This window comes from Bubalus kerabau, chromosome 17 (assembly GCF_029407905.1).
Source record: "Bubalus kerabau isolate K-KA32 ecotype Philippines breed swamp buffalo chromosome 17, PCC_UOA_SB_1v2, whole genome shotgun sequence".
Lineage (NCBI taxonomy): Eukaryota > Metazoa > Chordata > Mammalia > Artiodactyla > Bovidae > Bubalus > Bubalus kerabau.
In genome coordinates this window covers 65,175,643-65,200,401 of record NC_073640.1, presented here as the reverse complement: position 1 = coordinate 65,200,401, position 24,759 = coordinate 65,175,643, and the positions used below count along the sequence as shown (strand labels likewise).

General features: G+C 41.3%; 1 protein-coding gene across 1 annotated transcript; it reads left to right on the top strand.

Moving 5' to 3' along the window:
• The first annotated feature begins 10,784 nt into the window (after positions 1-10,784).
• LOC129632195 (zinc finger protein 271-like) lies at positions 10,785-18,309 on the top strand. Its single transcript, XM_055553643.1, has 2 exons — positions 10,785-10,866; positions 15,562-18,309. Exons 1-2 carry the CDS (start codon positions 10,833-10,835, stop codon positions 18,177-18,179), a joined length of 2,652 nt encoding a protein of 883 aa, XP_055409618.1. The 5' UTR covers positions 10,785-10,832; the 3' UTR covers positions 18,180-18,309.
• The last annotated feature ends 6,450 nt before the right edge of the window (positions 18,310-24,759 follow it).

The window sequence follows — 24,759 nt, the reverse complement described above, 5'->3', positions numbered from 1 at the left end:
CTTCTAAGACCCACTCGAGAAGCCGCCTAAGGCGGGGCACATTCAGCTATTCGACAGGGTGTCTGCAGCCTACATGAACACAGCAAGTCTTGTGCTGGGGCTTTATTGGCTTTCTGCGTAAACCAAGGAATATCAGCCTCTTTTCTCTCTTCTATTTTCTTAACTGCAAAATTCTTTCTTATCCCTTTATTTCTCTCAGTCCCTGATGCCGTCCTCCTGAGGGAATCCCTGGATGCAACCGGGGCTGGACTCCGGCAGTAAAACATAGATAAGTTAAAATTATAAAAATAAATAAAAGTCATGTCTATAATACACGTTTATATACATCAAAATTCATGCCAGGATGAGTATTTTCATGGAACCATAAGTAGCAATGAGCCTAATACAGGTTACAGATTTGTAAAAATGGAAAGTCTTTTTATTAAAAAGGTGAAAAGTAGAACTTAGTTCAGTTCAGTTCAGTTGTGACCACTCTCTGCAACCCCATCGAATGCAGCATGCCAGGCTTCCCTGTCCATCACCAACTCCCAGTGTTTGCTCAAACTCGAGTCCATTGAATCAGTGATGCCATCCAACCATTTTCATCCTCTGAGGTCCCCTTCTCCTCCTCTCTTCAATCTTTCTCACCATCAGGGTTTTTTTCAATAAGTTAGTTCTTCTCATCAGGTGGCCAAAACTATTTGAGCTTCAGCTTCAGTATCAGTCTTTCCAATGAATATTCAGGACGGATTTCCTTTAGGATTGACTGCTATGATCTCCTTGCTGTCCAAGGGATTCTTGAGAGTCTTCTCCAACCACAGTTGAAAAGCATCAATTCTCCAGTGCTCAGTTTACTTTATGGTCTAACTCTTACATCCATACCTGACTACTGGAAACACCATAGCTCTGACTATACAGACCCTTGTTAATAGAGTAATGACTTCAATTTTTAATATGCTCTCTAGGTTGGTTATGGCTTTTCTTCCAGGAAACAAGTGCCTTTTAATTTCATGGCTGCAGCCAATATCTCTAGTGACTTTGGAGCCCGAGAAAATAAAGTCTGTCACTGTTTGCATTGTTTCTCCACCTATTGAAGTCCATCCCCTGAAGTGATGGGACTGGGTTTCATGATCTTCATTTACTGAATGTTGAGTTTGAAGCCAGCTTTTTCAGTCTCCTCTTTTACTTTCATCAAGAGATTCTTTAAAAAAAAAAAAAAAAAGAGAGAGAGATTCTTTAGTTCCTCTTCACTTTATGTCCTAAGGGTGGTGTCATCTGCATATCTAAGGTTATTGATATTTCTCCCAGCGATCCTGATTCCAGTTTCTGCTTCATCCAGCCGCGCATTTAGCTTAAATACTAAATACTCTGCATTTAAGTTAAATAAGCAATGTGAGAACATACAGCCTTGATGTACTCCTTTCGAAATGTGGAACCAGTCTGTTCCATGTCCAGCTCTAACTGTTGCTTCTTGACCTGCATCCTAATTTCTCAGAAGACTGCTAAGGTGTTCTGGCTTTCCCATCTCTTTAAGAATTTCCCACAGTTTCTTGTGATCCACACAAATGCTTTAACATAGTCAATGAAGCAGAAGTAGAGGTTTTTCTGGAACTCTCTTTTTCTATGATCCAAGAGATGCTGTCAAGTTGATCTTTGTTTCCTTTGCCTTTTCGAAATCCAGCTTGAACATCTGGAAGTTCTTGGTTCACATACTATTGAAGCCTGGCTTGGAGAATTCCGAGCACTACTTTACTAGCATGTGAGATGAGTGCAATAACTGTGCTTCAGTTTGACCATTCTTTGGCATTGCCTTACTTTGAGATTTCAATCAAAACTGATATTTTCCAGTCCTGTAGCCAGGGCTGAATTTCCCAAATGTACTGGCACATTGAGTGCAGGATTTTGAACCTGAAACTCCAATACTTTGACCACCTGATGCCAAGAGCTGACTTATTAGAAAAGACTCTGACACTGGGAGGTATTGGGGGCAGGAGGAGAAGGGGACAACTGACGATGAGATGGCTCGATGGCATCACCGACTCAATGGACATGAGTTTAAGTGAACTCGGGGAGTTGCTGATGGACAGGGAGGCCTGGCCTGCTGCAATTCATGGGGTCTCAAAGAGTCAGACACGACAGAGAGTCTGAACTGAACTGAATTCCAAATTATAAACTGATCTGTTAATTAATGTGACATTAAAATATTGAGTGGAAGTCAAGATATCTGAAACATTAATATATCACATTTAAAGAAAATGACATTTTAAGAAAGTGATTTTTATTTTGTAAAATGAAGTTATACAACTCTAAATTTTGAGAATATTTTCAAATCAGAGAATAGGACACACTAGGCTTTTATGCCTGATAGCCGCCATCAGAAACCCATTTCTGAAGTTACTTTTGGAAAATGGTCTGACACAAATCACCCAATTATGGATGTTTTGTATAGGAAACAATGTCTCTGTTAAGCGCTTTATAAATTCCAGAGTCAGAGAAGGTATTTCTACTGCTTTCTGGTAGTTCAGATGGTAGAGAACCTGCCTACAATGCAGGAAACCAGGGATCGATACCTTGATCGGAAAGATCCCCTGGAGAAGGATATGGCTAGCCACTCCACTATTCTTGCCTGGAGACTTTCATGGATAGATGAACCTGGCTGTCTACAGTCCATGGCGTTGCAAAGAGTCAGACACGTCTGATGGACTAAGCACACTATTGTCAAATGTATACACTGTTTCTAATAAATATCATTCCTATAGATTTATTACTTTTGGGGGTACTGTTGGCACACATATCATAACCCCCAAAATGTATGATTTCTGTAAGGTACTCCATGATTTCCCATATATCTTTGCAATTCCAGTCATTAGTTATACTAAGCATTAGGTTTCATATCGCTTGGATTCTAAAATAACAATCACTGTCAAAAAAATTACACTGTGATTTCCTTGGTGGTCCAGTGACTAAGACACTTGGCTCTCAATGCTAGCTTCGCCGAGGGAGGGGGTGGGGTGGGGGGGTCAGGACTTGGGGGAGGTGCCTAGGTTTGATCCCTAATCAGGGAACTAAATCCCATATATAACAAGTAAGATCCTGTTGCTACTTCTGCTAAGTCACTTCAGTCGTGTCTGACTCTGTGCGACCCCATAGATGGCCGCCCACCAGGCTCCCCGGTCCCGGGGATTCTCCAGGCAAGAACACTGGAGTGGGTTGCCATTTCCTTCTCCAATGCTTGAAAGTCAAAAGTGAAAGTGAAGTCGCTCAGTCATGTCCCACTCTTACCGACCCCACGGACTGCAGCCCACCAGGTTCCTCCGTCCATGGGATTTTCCAGGCAAGAATACTGGAGTGGGATGCCATTGCCTTCTCCCAAGATCCAGTACAGCCAAATTAATAAATATTTTTCAAAAAGAATTACACTAAGATATGTTAGGAGGCATTGCGAATTGACATCTGGTAGCATCTAATCTCCCTTTAATAGCTCTATTACATTTTTTGAATTATTCTTCCTTCCAGTGTTGCTTTGGCACTGCATTACTTTGAGTCAGAACACTTCATTTTTCCTGAATGGTCACCAACCCAGACTCCTGAAAGCACCTGTTTCTTGCAGATTCTTGCTCACAAGCTGAAACAGAAAATACTCACTTGGTATCCTCATATAGCCCGGATATTGGGTTCAGGGTACTGGTCACGTCAAGCTGCTCCTGTGACAGGGAGGGAGGCAGCCAGACCCCTAGATAGGGGTTTGTGATCCTGTGACCTCATGTCCCCTCAGAACTGCAATTATCTTTTCACCTGTATCTGCGATGTGAGACTGGCTTGGAGAACTGAGATTATTTGTGAAAATCTTTATTGCTCAGTTGCTAATTATAAAACAACAATTAAAAGTTTGAACCGATCATCTCCAAAGGGACTCTTGAAATGCTTGAGGAAGGTTCTATTCCCTTTGGTCCCTGGATATAGACAGGGACTCTCAAGGAACCTGTAGTAAATACTGAGGTCTGACAAAGGAAGGGAATTTCATGTGTCTGCTTGTATAGTTTGTATCCATGAGAAGTGTTTCAACCAAAAACGAGTTATTTCCTATTCTTGAGACCACTGAACTGTGCCTCCATTAAGATTATGAGTAGACAAATGGAGCCAAAGCACCTGAGAGGGGTTTTCAAGAATTTCTCCATCTGTCATTTTACAAAGGTGAAATGTTCATACCTCATTGTCTGAAATGTCGTAGAACTTCTCAAAAGTATCTTGAGGCAAATACCCCCTGTTTATAGTTAGGATTCAATGTTTGATAGATAGAAATTCCTGCATAATTTCCACTGTAGTCTGCAATAGCAGTACACCTTAGTGCCAACTCCCTAGAGAATATTCTCCTAGTTCTTCGTGACCAAAGTCATATTCAGAACCAGAGGTTCCAGCAGGGAACCGTGAGATTTGACCTACTGATACTTTTATCATGAAAATCAGTATCAATATCCTCTACTTAGAATGTGTCCCCACTCACAGATACTTAAGAAACATATTTTCTTTTCATTTTGTTCACACCCCCAAAACATGTGGGATCTTAGTTCCCTGGCTAGGGAAGGAACCGCAATGCTGCATCGGAAGGTGGGGTCTTAACCACTGGGCTGCTGGGGATGCTCCTAAACACATTTTCTTTAATAAGTAATTTATTACCTTGACATACATTTTTCTTTATATTGTAATGATTAATGCTTTCTGTGTAAGAAATGATTAAAACTTCAACTCTGAGATCTTAACTCCCCGAGTCGGGATTGAACCCAATAACCTGCAGTGAAAGCACAGCATCTTAACCACTGGACTACCAGGGAAGTTGCTAATCTCACATTTAAAGAGAAAGGTGTACTCTCCTGGGATACAATGGTGTGTAGGCCCCTCACTATTTTTCCTGTCTTATGTTAGTGCTTCGCCAGATTATCCTTTCAAGGACTGGGTGAAGAGGAGGAGTTTAGGAAAGAAAGCCAACAGTGGGGGAGGGTGTTTGGGAAGCTAAGTGCAGAGCAGTCGATGTGATCCACGAGTCCCATTTCCCTAGATTCGTGCCCACTTTTAGCACAAAAAGTCCTGCTTCTTGGGAACGTGTTCAGTCCTGGAAGAAGCAGGGCAATTGGTTGCTTCAGAAGCAGCAGCAACAATTAACAAAGGCAATCTGTGTATCAACAGATTCTGACAGGAGTAACGGTATGTCATTTCTGTGGTTACGTTATAAACGACAATGTAGATTCCGGTCGCCCTTTTTCTTTCTGGAATCACTTCCTAAGAGAAAAGCCAGCTTCCCTGATGTAAGCAGGTCTCTGGTTACAATTACTGAGGCTTCCTCCCAACGGATTTTCTGACTGGTTACATTCTGCTTTTCGTCACTCAGGAGACACCCATCTTCACACACTCACACAAAGGGCTTTTGAATTTTCCCCGTTTTCAACTTGCTGAAAACATCTCGGCTTTCCACAAAGGCAACTCTCAAAATTCTTCTCTTTTGCCTTAAGTTGTTTGAAACACTAACTTAGAACAGGCAGGAAGCAGCTCTGCTCCAGAGGAAATAAAAGAGATTTAAAGGCATCAAAAGGCAGAGAAAGGAAGCACAGCTGGACAGAAGGACCAACAGACCCAAAACTGACAGGGGCGGGGGTGAGGGGAGGCAAGGCTCCGTCCCCACTGGCCCGGCCCATAAGTACCTGCGCTTCCGGCCTCGTCCCACCCTCTCCCCTTTCGTCGTATGACGTTGGCCGCCCCGTAGCGCACTCAGCTGCCTCTGTACCGGATCTTCCTCCCGCGCGTGCGCAGTATCCTGCAGACCCGGAATTGCTTTTAAACGAGCGACAGAGTGTCCTGGTGAGTTTTGTTTGTTTAAAATCCGATTCCTAGTCCCACAGCCTGTTGTCTTTCACACGTGGGTTTCGGGGGTCTCTGTGAACGTTCAAACTACCGTCTCCATTTTCCCGTCCCCAGTGTATGTCCTCGCATCGCCGTGAGAAGTTCTGAAGTCCTTTATCTTAGCTGCCGGGTCCCTGGGGTCTACGTCCGCGTCCTGTTACTATCGTTCTAGAGTCCACGTCCTTCTCTGGGAGTTCTGCCTTCTAACTTGTGGAGACCGCTCTTAAATTCCTGCATTGCCCAACCCCTAAGTCCCTGATCCACGAAGAGGTGAAGGAGGCTCTATCTGTATGGAGTTTGGTCAGAGTCTCGCCTACGGTTTGAAGGGGAGGGTCAGCCTAGAACGTGTGGTTTTCACAGGAAGGGCCACGAGTTCTGAAGAAAAGAATAAAACGAAAAACGCCTCGTTTGAGTCTGTGTTCCAGAATCCCTGCTGTGTCAGTGGCCGTAGAGGATTGTATTTTGTACCTGTTGTGATCCTCCCTCTGTGTGGGGCTGTGTTATAGGGAGCTCAGTGTATTTTTCTAGGTATTGAACAGTCTATTTTCAACATTCAGGGGTCACTTCCCAAGACTGATCTTACGTGAGAAGGAAGCCCAGAGGAAGAGGAAAGCAAGGAGTCAGAAATGACTCATTCCGAGGTAAGAGGCATAGTCCTTTTGTTTGTTTATTCTGTCTCTTTCCTGAAATGCTGTTTCTTTGGACTTGATAAGCTTCTTAACTTCTGAACGGGTTTGTTTACACTTACCCATAATCATGATCCCAAGGAACCCATTGTCCTCCTGACACATCAGAATGACAGAAAACACAGTATTGCCAGCCAAAGAGTCTCAGTTCAGTGCAGTTCAGTCGCTCAGTCGTGTCCGACTCTTTGCAACCCCATGAATCGCAGCACGCCAGGCCTCCCTGTCCATCACCAACTCCCGGAGTTCACTCAGACTCACGTCCATCGAGTCAGTGATGCCATCCAGCCATCTCATCCTCTGTTGTCCCCTTCTTCTCCTGCCCCCAATCCCTCCCAGCATCAGAGAATTTTCCATTGAGTCAACTCTTCGCGTGAGGTGGCCAAAGTACTGCAGTTTCGGCTTTAGCATCATTCCTTCCAAAGAAATCCCAGGGCTGATCTCCTTCAGAAAGGACTGGTTGGAACTCCTTGCAGTCCAAGGGACTCTCAAGAGTCTTCTTCAATATCACAGTTAAAAAGCATCAATTCTTCGGCGCTCAGCCTTCTTCACAGTCCAACTTTCACATCCATACATGACCACAGGAAAAACAATAGGCTTGACTAGAGGGACCTTTGTTGGCAAAGTAATGTCTCTGCTTTTCAATATGCTATCTAAGTTGGTCATAACTTTCCTTCCAAGGAGTAAGCGTCTTTTAATTTCATGGCTGCAGTCACCATCTGCAGTAATTTTGGAGCCCAAAAAATAAAGTCTGACACTGTTTCCACTGTTTCCCCATCTATTTCCTATAAAGTGATGGGACCAGGTGCCATGATCTTCATTTTCTGAATGTTGAGCTTTAAGCCAACTTTTTCACTCTCCACTTTCACGTTCATCAAGAGGCTTTTGAGTTCCTCTTCACTTTCTGCCATAAGGGTGGTGTCATCTGCATATCTGAGGTTATTGATATTTCTCCTGGCAATCTTGATTCCAGCTTGTGCTTATTCCAGTCCAGTGTTTCTCATGATGTATACTGCATATAAGTTAAATAACCAGGGTGACAATATACAGCCTTGACATACTCCTTTTCCTATTTGGAACCACTCTGTTGTTCCATGTCCAGTTCCAACTGTTGCTTCCTGACCTACATACGGATTTCTCAAGAGGCAGGTCAGGTGGTCTGGTAGTCCCATCTCTTTCAGAATTTTCCAGTCTATTGTGATCCACACAGTCAAAGGCTTTGGCATAGTCAATAAAGCAGAAATAGATGTTTTTCTGGAACTCTCTTGCTTTTTCCATGATCCAGCGGATGTTGGCAATTTGATCTCTGGTTCCTCTGCCTTTTCTAAAACCATCTTAAACATCAGGAAGTTGACAGTTCACATATTGCTGAAGCCTGGCTTGGAGAATTTTGAGCATTACTTTACTAGAATGTGAGTTGAGTGCAATTGTGCAGTACTTTGAGCATTCTTTGGCATTGCCTTTCTTTGGGATTGGAATGAAAACTGAGCTTTTCCAGTCCTGTGGCCACTGCTAAGTTTTCCAAATGTGCTTGCATATTGAGTACAGCACTTTCACAGCATCATCTTTCAGGATTTGAAAGAACTCATCTGTAATTCCATCACCTCCACTAGATTTGTTCGTAGTGATGCTTTCTTTCTTTTTTTTTTTTTCTTAATGATGCTTTCTAAGGCCCACTTGACTTCACATTCCAGGATGTCTGGCTCCAGGTCAGTGATCGCACCATCGTGATTATCTGGGTCGTGAAGATCTTTTTTGTACAGTTCTTCTGTGTATTCTTGCCACCTCTTCTTAATATCTTCCGCTTCTGTTAGGTCCATACCATTTCCGTCCTTTATCGAGCCCATCTTTGCATGAAATGTTCCCTTGGTATCGCTAATTTTCTTGAAGAGATCTCTAGTCTTTGCCATTCTGTTGTTTTCCTCTATTTCTTTGCATTGATCGCTGAGGAAGGCTTTCTTTTCTCTTCTTGCTATTCTTTGGAACTCTGCATTCAGATGCTTATATCTTTCCTTTTCTCCTTTGCTTTTCACTTCTCTTTTTTTCACAGCTATTTGTAAGGCCTCCCCAGATAGCCGTTTTGCTTTTATGTATTACTTTTCCATGGGGATGGTCTTGATCCCTGTCTCCTGTACAATGTCCCAAACTTCATTCCATAGTTCATCAGGCACTCTATCAGATCTAGGCCCTTAAATCTATTTCTCACTTCCACTGTATAATTATAAAGGATTGATTTTGGTCATACCTGAATGGTGTAATGGTTTCCCCTACTTTGTTCAAGTTAAGTCTGAATTTGGTAATAAGGAGTTCATGATCTGAGGCATAATCAGCTCCTGGTCTTGTTTTTGTTGACTGTATAGAGCTTCTCCATCTTTGGCTGCAAAGAATATAATCAATCTGATTTCGGTGTTGCCCATCTGGTGATGTCCATGTGTAAAGTCTTCTCTTGTGTTGTTGGAAGATGGTGTTTGTTATGACCAGTGCATTTTCTTGGCAAAACTCTGTTAGTCTTCGCCGTGCTTCATTCCGTATTCCAAGGCCAAATTTGCCTGTTACTCAGATCTTATCTGACAGATTGTTATAATAACCCCTTTTGATATTTGTCCACAAAGCTTCCTAAATGATTTGACTTCTAGCTGACTTTCAAATGCTTCAGAGGGCCCCTGAGACATCCCAGGGAGCTATTAAACTACCTGGGTTCATTGGACATGTAAAGTTATATGGGAAGTCCTGTTGAGCGGGTGATAAATATTCTCAGATTATAGTGTATGGTGGATTTTACCAATATAGATATCCTAAAATTATGTGGAGTTCATATAGATCTGATATGCCCTAATAAAATCAGGTCAACTATAATTCTACTTATCCTGTTAAAGTGTTACAAGTCACAGCAGTGACCAGGCTACACTGTCAATTGCAGTTTAATCAGATTTAAACATGCCTTCTATGGTTTCACTCTGATGCCTTTGGAAAAATACTGCTACTTCATGATTTATGGAAAAGATTTTTCTAAGGTTAACCGATAAACAGCTTTTGTTTGCTATCTGGTAAGCTGGTAGCAGACTGGAATTTCGTCTAATCTCTATGTTAATACAACAAAGTTTTCTTAGAATGCAGCTTTCAAGAAGAGATTATGAATTTCTTTGCCTTTAAGTGCTTTACATTCATTTTTAAAATCTTTTGTTACTTCGGTAAAGTAAATAAGCATTACTTAAGGTTAAGGTACATGTAGACAAAGCTTATTCGTCTTCTCCAAAAGTAATCCCTCATGGTTAGACTTTTGCCATCCTGATGCCTTAAAACATGGCCGTGGTCTGCTCCTGAATCACGGAATAAATATGCTACTGTGGCCCTGATTATTTTATAATTGCTCTTTCAGGTGAGAATAGTTTCTCTAATGGCTTGTGGATCATAAGCCGTCCTCCTTTCTTCACATTAGAAATTGGGTAAATAGGAAAACTGTGTAAAAAAATATATTTTATAATACCAGCCAAGCCACCAAATCACGACCAGGTCTCTGAACTTGCCGTTTTCATCTTGGATCACATTAGGAAGACTTCCCACGGCCTATTGGCATCTGTACTTTGTATTTCAGGGACGGCTAATGTTTCAGGATGTGGCCATAGACTTCACTCAAGAGGAGTGGGAATGCCTGGACCCCAGTCAGCGGAAATTGTACAGGGACGTGATGGTAGAGAACTACAGGAACCTGGCCTCCTTGGGTGAGGATAACTGCCTTCCAGAATCCCTTATCTACCCACTTTGTTTTTGTTCTGTCATTTCTAGAATGTCTTCTGAAATTTTCTGCTTCCCACAGTATTTTCAGATCTGTGCTCTCTAGGGGATAATAGGTTATTTCTGAGTTTAGAAAGAAAGGCTTCATGATGAATCGTTGTGCTGGTGATGTTTTTCTTCCTTGATGTACTCTGCATCCTTCATTCTACGTTACTGGTAATTGTGTAAGTTCTGTGGTATTAAATAGTTGCACCCTCTCTTAATCTCACATTGACACTACTTACTTTTGCCTTGGTACTACTTGACCAGAATCTCAGGACCTGATTGTTAGGTGTGTGTTAGTATTGTATAGCAGCTTTGAATAAAGTATTTCAGGAAATCATTTTCTAGAAGAAAATGCATTTTCGTCTCACCTGAATACATATTGGATTCGATATGATGAATCTCTAACAACACAAATATTCCTTTCTCTGATCACCAGGGCTTCTCTCTAAGGTGGACCTGGTCACCTTTCTGGAGCTATTGAAGGATCCCAGGAATATGAGGAGAATGGAGTCAACAGCCATTTACCCAGGTAGGTATGAATGGCTGGAGATGATGACTCAGATGAGAGGTCCAAGGAGCAGCGAGGAACGCAATCTTCATCACGTGATGTTGGGAGATTTGCTTCAATGGAAATGGTTTTCGAAAACCTGGGTTTGTTCTGCTACTGTGATAGCAATGTATCACCTGCCCCATTCTCTCTTTCTGAAATCTTCATGAATTTATCTCCAGTGATTACTTTTCTCCATCACAGTGTGACCTAAAAGTCTCCTCTTGGCTTCTGACAAACTGCATTCATTCATTGCTCTTCGATTTCTTGGGGGCCCTAGGAAAACTCTGCCCATTTCTGAGTAACTGTATGACAGTCCTTTTAAAGTTTCCTTCTATCTCTAGACAGAAATGTGTGAGTGGAGTGGTAGACAAACTACCAAATTTCCAGGAATACTAGGGACGGGTTTTTGTTCTCTGATTTATAATTTCCTATCTACTGGGAGTGACACATAGGACCTTCTAAGTAAATTTCAAATTCAAGTAATTTTTCACTGCAGAAAGCAAAACTTGGTGAAAATGAAACAATGCACATCTCAGGTTGACTTGAAAGTTTCTCTTTACCTTATATCATCTCATACTAAATATCTTTAGTGTATTTGCCCCAATTCCAATGTGCTAAAATACTTTATTATGTTTTATTACCTCATAGAATTTTAAAATAAACGGACATAAAATCTTAGCACATTTTCCACTTCATTATTAATGGTTGATTCAAACTATGACAATTTTTAGATTCTATAAAGAAATCTTTATTAAAATTTCTAATTGGAATATAGCTGTTTTCCAATTTTGTACTCCTATACAGCAAAGAGCATCAATTATACATATCAGTCAGTTCAGTTCTGAGTCTGCGATCCATGGTCTGCAGCAGGCCAGGCTTCCCTGCCCATCACTAACTCCCAGAGCCTTCTCAAACTCATGTCCATCGAGTCAGTGATGCGATGCAACCATCTCACCCTCTGTCGTCCACTTCTCCTCTCATCTTCAATCTTTCCCAGCATCAGGGTCTTTCTCAGTGGGTCAGTTCTTCATATCAGGTGGCCGGAGTATCAGAACTTCAGCTTCACTATGTCCTTCCAATGAATATTGAGGACTGATTTCCTTTAGAATGAAGTGGTGTGATCTTCTTGCAGTCCAAGGGACTCTCAAGAGTCTTCTCCAATACCACAGTTCAAAGGCATCAGTTCTTCAGTACTCAGCTTTCTTCATGGTCCAACTCTCACATCCATAAATGACTACTGGAAAAACCATAGCTTTGACTGGATGGACCTTTGTCAGCAAAATAGTGTTTCTGGTTTTTAATTTGCTGCCTAGGTTGGTCATAGCTTTTCTTCCAAGGAGCAAGCATCTTTTACTTTCATGGTGGTAGTCACATCTGCAGTGATTTTGGAACCCCCAAAAAATAAAGTTTCTCACTGTTTCCACTGTTTCTCCCACTATTTGCCATGAAACGATCTGACCGGTGCCATGATCTTTGTTTTTTGAAGATTGAGTTTGAAGCCAGCTTTTTCAGGCTCTTCTTTCAGTTTCATCAAGAGACTCTGCAGTTCCTTTTGGCTTTCTGCTCTAAGGGTGGTGTCATCTGTATATCTGAGATTATTGATATTTCTCCGTGAAATCATGATTCCAATTTGTGCTTCATCCATCCCAGTATGTCCCAATATGTACCGTGCATATACATTAAATGAGCAGGCTGACAATGTACAGCCTTGACGTACTCTTTTCCCAATTTGGAATCAGTCCGTTGTCACATGTCCAGTTCTCACTGTTGCTTGTTGACATGCATAGAGATTTCTCAGGAGGCAGGTAAGGTAGTCTGGTGTTCCCATCTCTTTAAGAATTTTTCACAGTTTCTTGTCCACACAATCAAAGGCTGTGATATAGTCAATAAAGCAGATGTCGTCGTTTCTCCAGAAATCTCTCGCTTTTTATATGATCCCAGGCATGTTGGCAATTTGATCTCTGATTCCTCTGCTGTTTCTAAGTCCAGCTTGAACATCTGGAAGCTGTCGGTTTACGTGCTGTTAAAGCCTCGCTTGGAGAATTTGGAGCCTTTGCTATTGTTGGAAATGAGGGAAATTGTGTAGTAGTTTGAGCGTTCTTTGGCATTGCTTTTCTTTGTGATTGGAATGAAAACTGACCTTTTTCCGTCCTGAGGCCACTGCTGAGTTTTCCAAATTTGCTGGCTTATCGAGTGCAGAACTTTAGCATTATCATCTTTTAGGACTTGAAATAGGTCAGCTGGAGTTCCATCACCTGCACTAGGTTTGTTGGTCCTCATGCCTTCTAAGGCCGACTTTACTTTGGATGCCAGGATGTCTGTTACTAGGTGAGGGACCACACCATCGTGGTTATCTCGGTCATTAAGATCTTTTTTGTATAGTTCTTCCATATATTCTTGCCAACTTCTCTTAATATCTTCTTCTTCTTTTAAGTCCATCCTGTTTCTGTCCTTTATCGAGCCCATCCTTGCATGATATATTCCCGGTACCTCTAATATTCTTAAAGAGATCTCTAGTCTTTACCGTCCTATTGATTCCTTCCCATTTAGGTCTCCACAGAGCAATGAGTAGAGTTCCCTCTTTCAATCATAGTTTTAAAGTCTCTCTTCTTATTTAATTTCTTAAAACTAGTACTTTATTAAGTTTATCTTATTTGTATTCAGCTTCCTTGGACACTGTCTTATGTGTCCTCAGTTTCTGACTAGTTCTCTGTCACTATCATTTATGCTTCTTAGATTGAAACAGCTAATAGAACATTCTCAGAAACATGTGTGGCAAGAAGTGGATTTAAGAATTACTAGGCACCTAGGATTTGTGAAAGTGTTTAGTGTCTCCACTTAAGATGACTAAAAGCAAGAAGTAATCATTAGATTGCCTATCACCTCTTAATTCAGTGGTCTTTGGAGGGTTTTATCTTGTTTCTTCCCCTATATCGTATTTCTTTGCCATCTCATATTGTCCTGCGTTCTGTATGTGGTCTTTGTTTTGAAGCATGCAGCCACCTAGTTAATCTTCCTTCTGATAGCTGCACCTTGGTGGGTGAGGTTGGTCCAGAGGTTTGTGCCCTTGTCCTCTCTTGATCTGTGCTCTGATTGCTGCTAACTGTGACCAGAGCCTGCCCTGGATATTCAGGGCTGTTTCCCCCTTGTTCTGTGGTTGTTAGTGCCCTCTGGTGGTGCCTGCTCCCTGCATGGTGGAATAGAGCTCCCAGATCTGAGTCTTTGCTGTGATTCTGATCTGTGGTGCCAGGCAGGTGGGATTGGGGCACACCCACTGGGAGAGAAGTCACTGGATATTACTCCTCTAGGAATGTTCAACTCAGGGTGTGCTCTGGTGCCCTCTCTCATGCGTTCTGCAAGCTCTCATGTTATGAGGTGCTAGCACTGCTCTTGTCCCCACCTTAACCATGGGCATGATGGCACACAGCCCTGGTGTCTCTCAGCTGTTGTTTTCACAAGGTCAGCAGCATGGATTCAGTGAAGTCAGGTTCTGTGATTGCATTCAGCATGGAGCTGGACCCACTGTGGTGCTATGGGGAAGCTCAGGCTCTGTCCTGGCCCAGCCCCCTTGGATAGGAGCCCACAAAGTCTACAGCTACTAAAGCTATACCTGCCGTGAATGAGAGAGCCCTTGGTTGTTGGTTCAGATGCTCTGTAGAGGCTGAGGTTACAAAGCTGGTCATGGGTATAATACCATGGCTTGTGTTGCTGCAAGGAGAGTTTTCAGCTTTTCTTCTTTATTGCTGGCATTCACCTGTGCTTTCTGCTCCATCTGTGCATGTGGCCAACTCACAGGTGTCTTCTCCTGAGGCTGCCCCAGAGCTCAGGATTCTGCTGATTGGGGAGGAGGTCAATGGGGGAGGCCATGGCTGGGGGCTCAAATGATCCCAGGCTGTGTAGAGTTCTTTGTAGTCCTTGGATAGCAGGGGCAGGCATAAGGGACAAAGGATGCAGCTGGCTCATTCTCTGGGCATCACTCAACAATGACACTTTCTCTGTAGTGGTTCACGCTTCCTCCACAAGCATCCTGTTTATAGACCTCCTCCCTCACTCCCGTCCCCTCAGTACGTCTCCTCACAGCACACCGCAGTCCTCTGCCTGGGTCTGCTCTCCAAACCCCACATTTCAGCACCCAGCCCTTGTCTGCATTGCTGGACATGCCGCTAAGGCTGGGTGGGCAGGGCTGGGGTCAGAACCCTGTGTGCAGGTCTCACTCTGTCCTGCTGCCACACACTGTTTGCCGTGTTCTCTTCCCACAGAGAATGAGGCTCTTCTGTCCAAATTGAGCTCCCCCAGTGAGGGGATTCCTTGAATATGGAGACATCTCCTCACTTTCATCTCCCTGCAGGGTTGCAGGCCCCAACCCACTTCCTCTCCTCTTCTTTTTCCTTCTTCTTTCTTTTGTCCTACCCTACAGAGCAGGAATCTTTCTTTTCCTTTCAGATTTCCAAGGGCCTCCGCTAGTGTTCAGCTGGGCTCTGTGAGAATTGTTCCCATTTCTCATTCATTTGTGGAGAGAGAGATGAGCTCCACATCTGCCTAAGCCTCTGGCATCTTGATCCTTCCATCTCCATTGTATTTTTAAACTAGCTATGGTCATCAATTTTCTGTAAATCTTTAAAGATATTCACTAGGAATAGCAGGTAAAATTACTTGTTATTTGGTATCTTTCAGCTATGTCTCCACAAGACACCCAGGATTTGATGCCAAAGAATCCAGCATTAGAAGATGTATTTCGAAAAGTAAACCTAGGAATGTATCAAATATTTCACCTCAAAAACTTAAATTTAATGACGGATTGGGAATATACCAGGATAAATGAAAGACAGTTCTTCCCCCAACAGATATCTTCTATCCATTCCAAGATGTATAATGTTGATGATAATGGAAGAGATGCAATCCAACCATCATTGTTCAATACATATTGTGGTATGGTTAATACACAACAGCTTTCCATGTATAATAAAATGAGTCAGACCTTAAGTAAGAGCCCCAGCTCCAATAATTACAAGAGTATTTATGGCGGACTGAGAAGATATTCCGGCAATGAAACTAGGTATACATTTGAAGGAGACTCAAACCTTAAGAAACATCAGGGACCTGAATCTTCAAACAAGGATTCTAAAACTAATAATAGTAGAAATACCTTTGATCAAATGTCAGGTTTTTCTCTAGATAAGAGTACTTGTACTGGAGAGAGGACTTGTAGTGAATATGGTAAGGTTTCTAATCACTGTTCAGAACTTACTCCACAGGATGCTGTTCAGAATCCACAGAAAGAAAACAAGTGTAAGATATGTGAGAAAATATTTAGTAAGTCATCCAATCTAATTAGACATAGGAGAATTCATACAGGAAGGAAACCTTTCAAATGTACAGAATGTTGCAGAGTATTTAACTGTCACTCACTTCTTACTCAACATCAGCGAATTCATGCTGGAGAGAAACCTTATATATGTAAAGAATGTAACAAAGCCTTTCGTCGTTCCTCATTTCTTACTCAACATCAGAGAATTCACGCTGGAGAGAAACCTTATAAATGTACAGTATGTGGCAAAGCCTTTACTTACAACTCAAGCCGTATTAAACATCAGCAAATTCATGCTGGAGAGAAACCTTATAAATGTACAGAATGTAGCAAAGCCTTTACTTACAACTCACTTCTTATTCAACATCGGCGAATTCATACTGGAGAGAAACCTTATAAATGTACAGAATGTAGCAAAGCCTTTACTTACAACTCACACCTTATTCAACATCAGCGAATTCATGCTGGTGAGAAACCTTATAAATGTACAGAATGTAGCAAAGCCTTTACTTATAACTCAGTTCTTATTAAACATCGGCAAATTCATACTGGAGAGAAACCTTATAAATGTACAGAATGTAGCAAAGCCTTTACTTGCAACTCACTTCTTATTCAACATCAGCGAATTCATACTGGAGAGAAGCCTTATAAATGTACAGAATGTAGCAAAGCCTTTACTTGTAACTCAGACCTTATTCAACATCAGCGAATTCATACTGGAGAGAAACCTTATATATGTAAAGAATGTAACAAAGCCTTTCATCGTTCCTCATTTCTTTCTGAACATCAGCGAATTCATACTGGAGAGAAACCTTATAAATGTACAGTATGTGACAAAGCCTTTACTTACAACTCACGCCTTATTAAACATCAGCGAATTCATACTGGAGAGAAACCTTATAAATGTACAGAATGTAGCAAAGCCTTTACTTACAGCTCAGTTCTTATTAAACATCGGCAAATTCATACTGGAGAGAAACCTTATAAATGTACAGAATGTACCAAAGCCTTTACTTACAACTCACGCCTTATTGAACATCAGCGAATTCATGCTGGAGAGAAACCTTATAAATGTACAGAATGTACCAAAGCCTTTTCTTACAACTCACTTCTTATTCAACATCGGCGAATTCATACTGGAGAGAAACCTTATAAATGTACAGATTGTAGCAAAGCCTTTACTTGCAACTCAGACCTTATTGAACATCAGCGAATACATACTGGAGAGAAACCTTATATATGTAAAGAATGTAACAAAGCCTTTCGTCGTTCCTCATTTCTTACTCGACATCAGAGAATTCACGCTGGAGAGAAACCTTATAAATGTACAGTATGTGGCAAAGCCTTTACTTACAACTCAAGTCTTATTAAACATCGGCAAATTCATACTGGAGAAAAACCTTATAAATGTACAGAATGTAGCAAAGCCTTTACTTACAACTCACTTCTTATTCAACATCGGCGAAATCATACTGGAGAGAAACCTTATAAATGTACAGTATGTGGCAAAGCCTTTACTTACAACTCACGCCTTATTAAACATCAGCGAATTCATGCTGGAGAGAAACCTTATAAATGTACAGAATGTAGCAAAGCCTTTACTTACAACTCACTTCTTATTCAACATCGGCGAATTCATACCGGAGAGAAACCTTATAAATGTACAGAATGTAGCAAAGCCTTTGCTTACAACTCACGCCTTATTCAACATCGGCGAACTCATACTGGAGAGAAACCTTATAAATGTACAGAATGTAGCAAAGCCTTTACTTGCAACTCAAGCCTTATTCAACATCAGCGAATTCATACTGGAGAGAAACCTTATATATGTAAAGAATGTAACAAAGCCTTTCATCGTTCCTCATTTCTTACTCAACATCAGCGAATTCACACTGGAGAGAAACCATATAAATGTACAGAATGTGGCAAAGCCTTTACTTATCAGTCAAACCTTATTCAACATCAGCGAATTCATGCTCGATAGAAACCTTATAAATGTACAGAATGTAGCAAAGCCTTTACTTAAAACTCAAGCCTTATTCAACATCAGTGAATTCATGATGGAGAGAAACCTTATAAATGTACAGAATGTAGCAAAGCCTTTACTTACAACTCACACCTTATTCAACATCAGCAAATTCATGCTGGAGAGAAACCTTATAAATGTACAGGATGTAGCAAAGCCTTTGCTTACAACTCAGTTCTTATTAAACATCGGCGAATTCATACTGGAGAGAAACCTTATAAATGTACAGAATGTAGCAAAGCCTTTACTTACAACTCACTTCTTATTCAACATCAGCGAAATCATACTGGAGAGAAACCTTATAAATGTACAGTATGTGGCAAAGCCTTTATTTACAACTCACGCCTTATTAAACATCAGCGAATTCATGCTGGAGAGAAACCTTATAAATGTACAGAATGTAGCAAAGCCTTTGCTTACAACTCACGCCTTATTCAACATCGGCGAACTCATACTGGAGAGAAACCTTATAAATGTACAGAATGTAGCAAAGCCTTTACTTGCAACTCAAGCCTTATTCAACATCAGCGAATTCATACTGGAGAGAAACCTTATATATGTAAAGAATGTAACAAAGCCTTTCATCGTTCCTCATTTCTTACTCAACATCAGCGAATTCACACTGGAGAGAAACCATATAAATGTACAGAATGTGGCAAAGCCTTTACTTACCAGTCAAACCTTATTCAACATCAGCGAATTCATGCTCGATAGAAACCTTATAAATGTACAGAATGTAGCAAAGCCTTTACTTAAAACTCAAGCCTTATTCAACATCAGTGAATTCATGATGGAGAGAAACCTTATAAATGTACAGAATGTAGCAAAGCCTTTACTTACAACTCACACCTTATTCAACATCAGCAAATTCATGCTGGAGAGAAACCTTATAAATGTACAGGATGTAGCAAAGCCTTTGCTTACAACTCAGTTCTTATTAAACATCGGCGAATTCATACTGGAGAGAAACCTTATAAATGTACAGAATATAGCAAAGCCTTTACTTACAACTCACTTCCTATTCAACATCGGCGAATTCATACTGGAGAGAAACCTTATATATGTAAAGAATGTCACAAAGCCTTTCATCGTTCCTCATTTCTTACTCGACATCAGAGAATTCACACTGGAGAGAAACCTTATAAATGTACAGAATGAGCAAAGCCTTTATCTGTTACTCAGATCTAACCTATCATCAGCAAATCCATACTGGAGAGAAGCCTGATATAGGTAAAGAATGTAACAAAGCTTTTCATCATTGCTCAATTCTTACTCGACATCATCGAATCCATTTGGTGAAAAACCATACAAATGTAAAGAATGTGGCAAAGCCTTTATTAGGAGTTCAGCCCTTTTTCAACATCACCCAATTCATACCGGGGATAGACGTTATAAATGTACAGAATGTCGCAAGGCCTTTAGTACGCGTTATAATCTTACTGAACATCGGCACATGCATACTGGAGAGAGACCATATAAATGTACTGAATATGGCGAAGTCTTTGGTTACAACTCTGCTCTTACTCAACATCAGCGAATGCATACTGGAGAGCGACCTTATGAATGTACTGAATGTGGCAAAGCCTGTAGTCAGAGTGCTTATCTCACTAAACATCTGAGAACACACACTGGAGCGAAATTCTAGTAATGGAACAAGTGATGGAAGAGGTTTGCCCTAAACATGCACCAGAAAACACAAGAGTTTATAGAAAAAAAAAAAAAAAAAAAACCAATGGAAATGACGTAACCAATATGTAGAAAAGTATTTAATCAAAAGTTAAATGGAAATAAATATCAGAGATTGCATAATAGAAGGCATTTCATCAATCTTGTTTTCAAAAGTTTCTCTGAAGTACAATGACTGTAGGGAGTACTCCATAGTTAAAACACATAGAAAATGGACATATTAGCATGAATCGTGAGATGAAGGTTGATGGTTAGAAAGTTACAATTCTTAGCAATGTATGTATGAAAGGAAAAGTAAAGTCGCTCAGTTGTGTCCAACTTTGCAACCCCATAGACTGTAGCCTACCAGGCTCCTGTGTCTATGGGATTTTCCAGGCAATAGTACTGGAGTGGATTGCTATCTGTATGCTTGTTTAGAATGACGTGATTTTAGATTCTTTTACATGAATGTAATTGAACACTCCATCCATACTAAGCTTTCTACTGTGTTGGAAAACGTAGTTTTTTTATGGTTTGTTAAAGATTAGCCTTTTTATATTGTGTTGCAACCATTTCTATCTATCCTCCATTAGAAGATGAAGGATACCATAATGTAAAATGGACAGTGACCATCTAAATGGAGGTGTTTGGCACTGATGTGAAATATCTGGAAGTTGCCATGATGTAAGTGATCATTTAATCTTTCCATGTATTAAAGTAAGATAGAAGTTGGTTCTAAAGTTTCAATAGTAATATCCTTGATTTGTAAGAAAAACACAATGAGAGTTCACTGCAATATTGATGTATCTTTATAATATCAACACACAAGTCATGATTATTACTTGACAGTGTTGAAATGAAGACAGCTTCTGTGATAACCCAGAAACGTATTAGAAAGTCTTCCTGGAAGAGGCGTGGAATTAGTGTATACCATGCTTCCTAAGTGCTTCCTAGGCTTTGTCTGGTAAGCTGTAAAAGTCACAAATCTCATATCCTTATATCAAAAAACGAATATTGTTGACAATTTCTGTAAACTGGTCCATGCTGTTGCTGCCTCAGCATCTGTCTGAGCAGCAGGCAGCCTGCGGTTTCTTGAACTCACAAAAGCCAGTCCTGTGAGCACCTGGTCTAGACGACCAGCTTCCTTGAGATCAACAGTCTTGCTAAACCCCAGGGTCTACTTTACAAGCCCCCCTTCAATGACACCCTCACAGTGCTCACCGGATTTGTTGTATTGGTTTAAATGGGTTAATTCACACACACCCTAGGGATCCCAGAGCACCTCACCCAGCGTAACTTCTACAGGCTAAACTGCAAGAACTGGTGTTTTCTCTGCCTGATTCTAGCTTTGACCTCTCTCAGAAATTCCTGCCCAAAATCCTCCCCTACAGAGAGGTCTTAGGTGTGGTGAGTGTGAGGCTTTGAGCTCATGACTCCTGAACGTTGGTTTGGGAGAAGAAACATCAGAAAAAAGTGGGATTTGCTGATGACTCCATTAACGGCCACATTGTAGACCTGCAGATTGATAACTACTTGGAGTGGGGACCTGACCACCAGGGATTTGTATTCATTGAAATGGTTCAGAAAGAATCTTTACCCAAGTAGTTTCCATCTGGTTTTCCATCAGGATCACATGACCAGTGTCAGGAACTGACCTCACTGATGCCCCCCCAACAGAGTTCTATGTTGGTCCTGTGGGAGCATCACTGTGGTGTCTAAGAAGTGCTCCAGGGCATTCTAAGCAGAGGCCCTGGTTAAGGAAGTGCCTCCTGATCCATCTGTGAGAGCTGAGCCCTGGCTTTCTCCACGGAGAGGCAACAGGGTTGGTCTAGCTGGATTTGGACAGGGAAATTCAGTCAGCTCACATCATCTGTGTGAGGAGAATGTTAGGAGCTCTCTATGGTGAGAGAACAATCAAGAAATAAGTTCACAGGCTGGTCTCCAGGTAGGAATTGATTGTTCCTGAATCTCTCCTGAGACAGAGGACAGGAGAGGTCAGGCTTCTCAGCTTTTCAAGGCCCTTCTGTCTGTAGGAGCATTGGTTGCATTTTAAAGAGCTATTGTGATGCCCTCAACGGTATTTTCTGAAACTTCAGAAGTGCGTTTGCAGCGTAATATCCCCAGAGAAGACAGAGCAGGAGGAAGAAGAGGAGGAAATGGCAATTTCTCAGGTAAATATCCTGTCCTGGGTCTGGGGCTGCATCTGCTTTTCCTCCTGAAATGCCCAAATGAGAATCTGCAAGCCTTTAGCTTTCTGCTCCTAGTTTTTCTTCCCGGGCATCTCATCATCTTATTTCTTCCCATTTCTTCTTATCATAGTGAAGACCAGCCCTTTAGACTTCCTTCTGTCCCAGAGCCTTTGCTCCATTGTCTGCATCCTCGCTTTCTGTGGAGCATAATGAATTCTCAACGTGAATCAGGGACTTTCAACTGTTGAAACTATTCTTTTTGTGAGAGATCAGCATGGGGAGTCACTCCTATCCTCACTCCCACTGGGATGTGGTTTGGTGTTGGGATTTTAGGGATGTTGCGAAATGCAGTGATGACTTAGCATCTGGGTGCAATATAGATATTTAAAACAGAGTTTGAAAATGCCATTATACAAAGAACCAACTCTCTTCTGTCCATGGGATTTTCCAGGCAAGAATTTTGCATTGGATTCCCATTTCCTCATCCCAGGGATTCTCTCCACCCCGAGACTGAAGCTGCATCTCCAGCATTGGCAGGCAGATTCTTTACCACTGAGCCAGCTGGGAAGCCCAATGACTCAACTCAGAGGACCAGAGTTTTTCAGAAAATTTTCAGAAATAAAACTAGGAGATGCTGTCTTTTGCATTGCTGAGTCTTACTACTTAAATGCATTATTAGGATACTAAACAGGGGAAGTATATGTGAAATGAAATTTGCATAAAATTGAGATTTTTAAATGTTAAATTCAAGTTATAATTTCACTGTTAATTCCAGAATGCCCAGGCAGTGATTGTGCATTTCATGTGATTCATTTACACCGTGACATCTGATGTCCACTGGTTCTGGAGACGTCACTCTGACATCATGAGACTATGAAGTTCATACTTCTCTCTCTCTTTAAACAAGGTTGTGGAAAAAAGGAATAAGGAATGTGTGGAAATGCTCATAGTTAATGGAAAAACTCCCTATCTTCTTGGTTTCTCTTTGCTTCTGAGAATGAACACTCATTGTGTTGATTATAGATAGTGGGTTTTCCGGGTAGGCGAAATGATCAGTCAAGCCCAGGTGTGATGTTTCCAGAACACTCCAGGCTCAAATCACAGACACAGTCTTTTTACCACCTCCCTGTACTTCTACCCCATGACTCATGTTCACTGATTTAAGTGTTTCTGTGAGATTCCCATGCTGTGAATTTGTTTTTTTCCACTTGACTTGAACAAGTGTCTTGGAAAGAAAAATGAGGGATGTGCCTAAACTATCACAATTAATGAAGTAACTTCCTGTCTTCTTACTTTCTTTCTGCTTTGGAAAATGAACACTCGTGTGTGTTTAGCAGAGATGCTGGGTTTGGGGAGTGGTGGTTTTCATCCCAAGCCCAGGTCTGATCTTTTCCAGTACACTCCATGCTCACATCACAGAGTCTCTTCACAGTTTTGTATTTTCCAAAATGTTTACAAGAATCTTATTAGTCCTAATCTATGCTCAACTGTATTAAAATTTATAATACAGCTCAGTGCAAGTAACGAATATCATCCTCTAACATTATGTACATTTTACTACATTCAAAATTACCTGAGTTTAGTGACATGAAAATGTCTCTCTCTTCCCCCTAATGAGCATATAGCCCCATTTGAGTGTATGTCTGTACCCCGTGGAGATGAGTTTGAGTAGGCTCCGGGAGTTGGTGATGGACCGGGAGGCCTGGCGTGCTGGTCATGGGATCACAAAGAGTGGGATACGACTGAGCAACTGAACTGAACTGTGTGTATGAAAATATTAACATGACTTGATCAATTTTTTCTTCTTCTTTTCTTTTTGCTTTGTTTTTCTGAAGAACTTCTGGGGAAGGGAATGACTACCAGTTCCAGTATTCCTGCTTGGGAATTTCTTGGACAGATGAATCTGGCAAGTTAGAGTCCATGGGGTCACTAAGAATGGAACATGACTGAGTGACTAAAACTTTTCTTGCCTTTAATATTCTTTTCAGTTACAGAAACTTCTACAACTTTTCTTAGAGTTGTCACTGTGAATCTGTTTTATTAGTTAAAGTCTGAAGTACATAAACTGAAATAACGTTTAAGCTCTGCTATTTAATGGCTGTTTGTTAAAATATGTGCCAAAAAGTACAAGAGCAACATTACTGATTTTTAGTTATTTCTCTTGCACTTTCAAGACTCTGATAAAAGCAATCAGAAAGATACAGAGCATATACTAAATAGTTAAAATGATTCTTTCTGCCAAGGTTGTGGTTACCCAAAGAGTGAAGAGCAGATAAAACCAAGGAGGGTCTTAGAATGCAGAAACTGAAAAACCAAACCCGTATTGTCTCATGTCTGGAAATTCTTTTCCAACCGGCACCCAGACCGTGACATTTTTGTGGCTTGTTCAGGGACTTGGAGTCTCTTGCCCCCCCACGCCCACCCCACCCCCGCCCTCACTTCTCCTTTCTCACAGGGACCCTCATCCAAAAGGCAACTGCTCTGGAGGCAACTGAGGAATGCTGGCCAGGGTTACCCTCTGGTGTGTTCCAAACGCCCCACTGCTCACTGCGCCCAAAGTATCTGCCACTTAAATGGGTGAGGGTCTCTCCTTTTTTTTTTTTTTTTTTTTTTTGCAAATGAGAACTATGCCAACCAATATTCTGTGGGCACAGATCAGACACGTAAAAGCCATTAGGGCTCCT

What these genes read in the sequence shown, in the direction of transcription:
- LOC129632195 (XM_055553643.1), top strand. Translation starts at nt 10,833, where the DNA reads ATGAGGAGAATGGAGTCAACAGCCATTTACCCAG. An exon ending in GTCAACAGCCATTTACCCAG is followed by an intron (nt 10,867 to 15,561) that starts GTAGGTATGAAT and finishes GGTATCTTTCAG; the next exon opens with CTATGTCTCCACAAGACACC.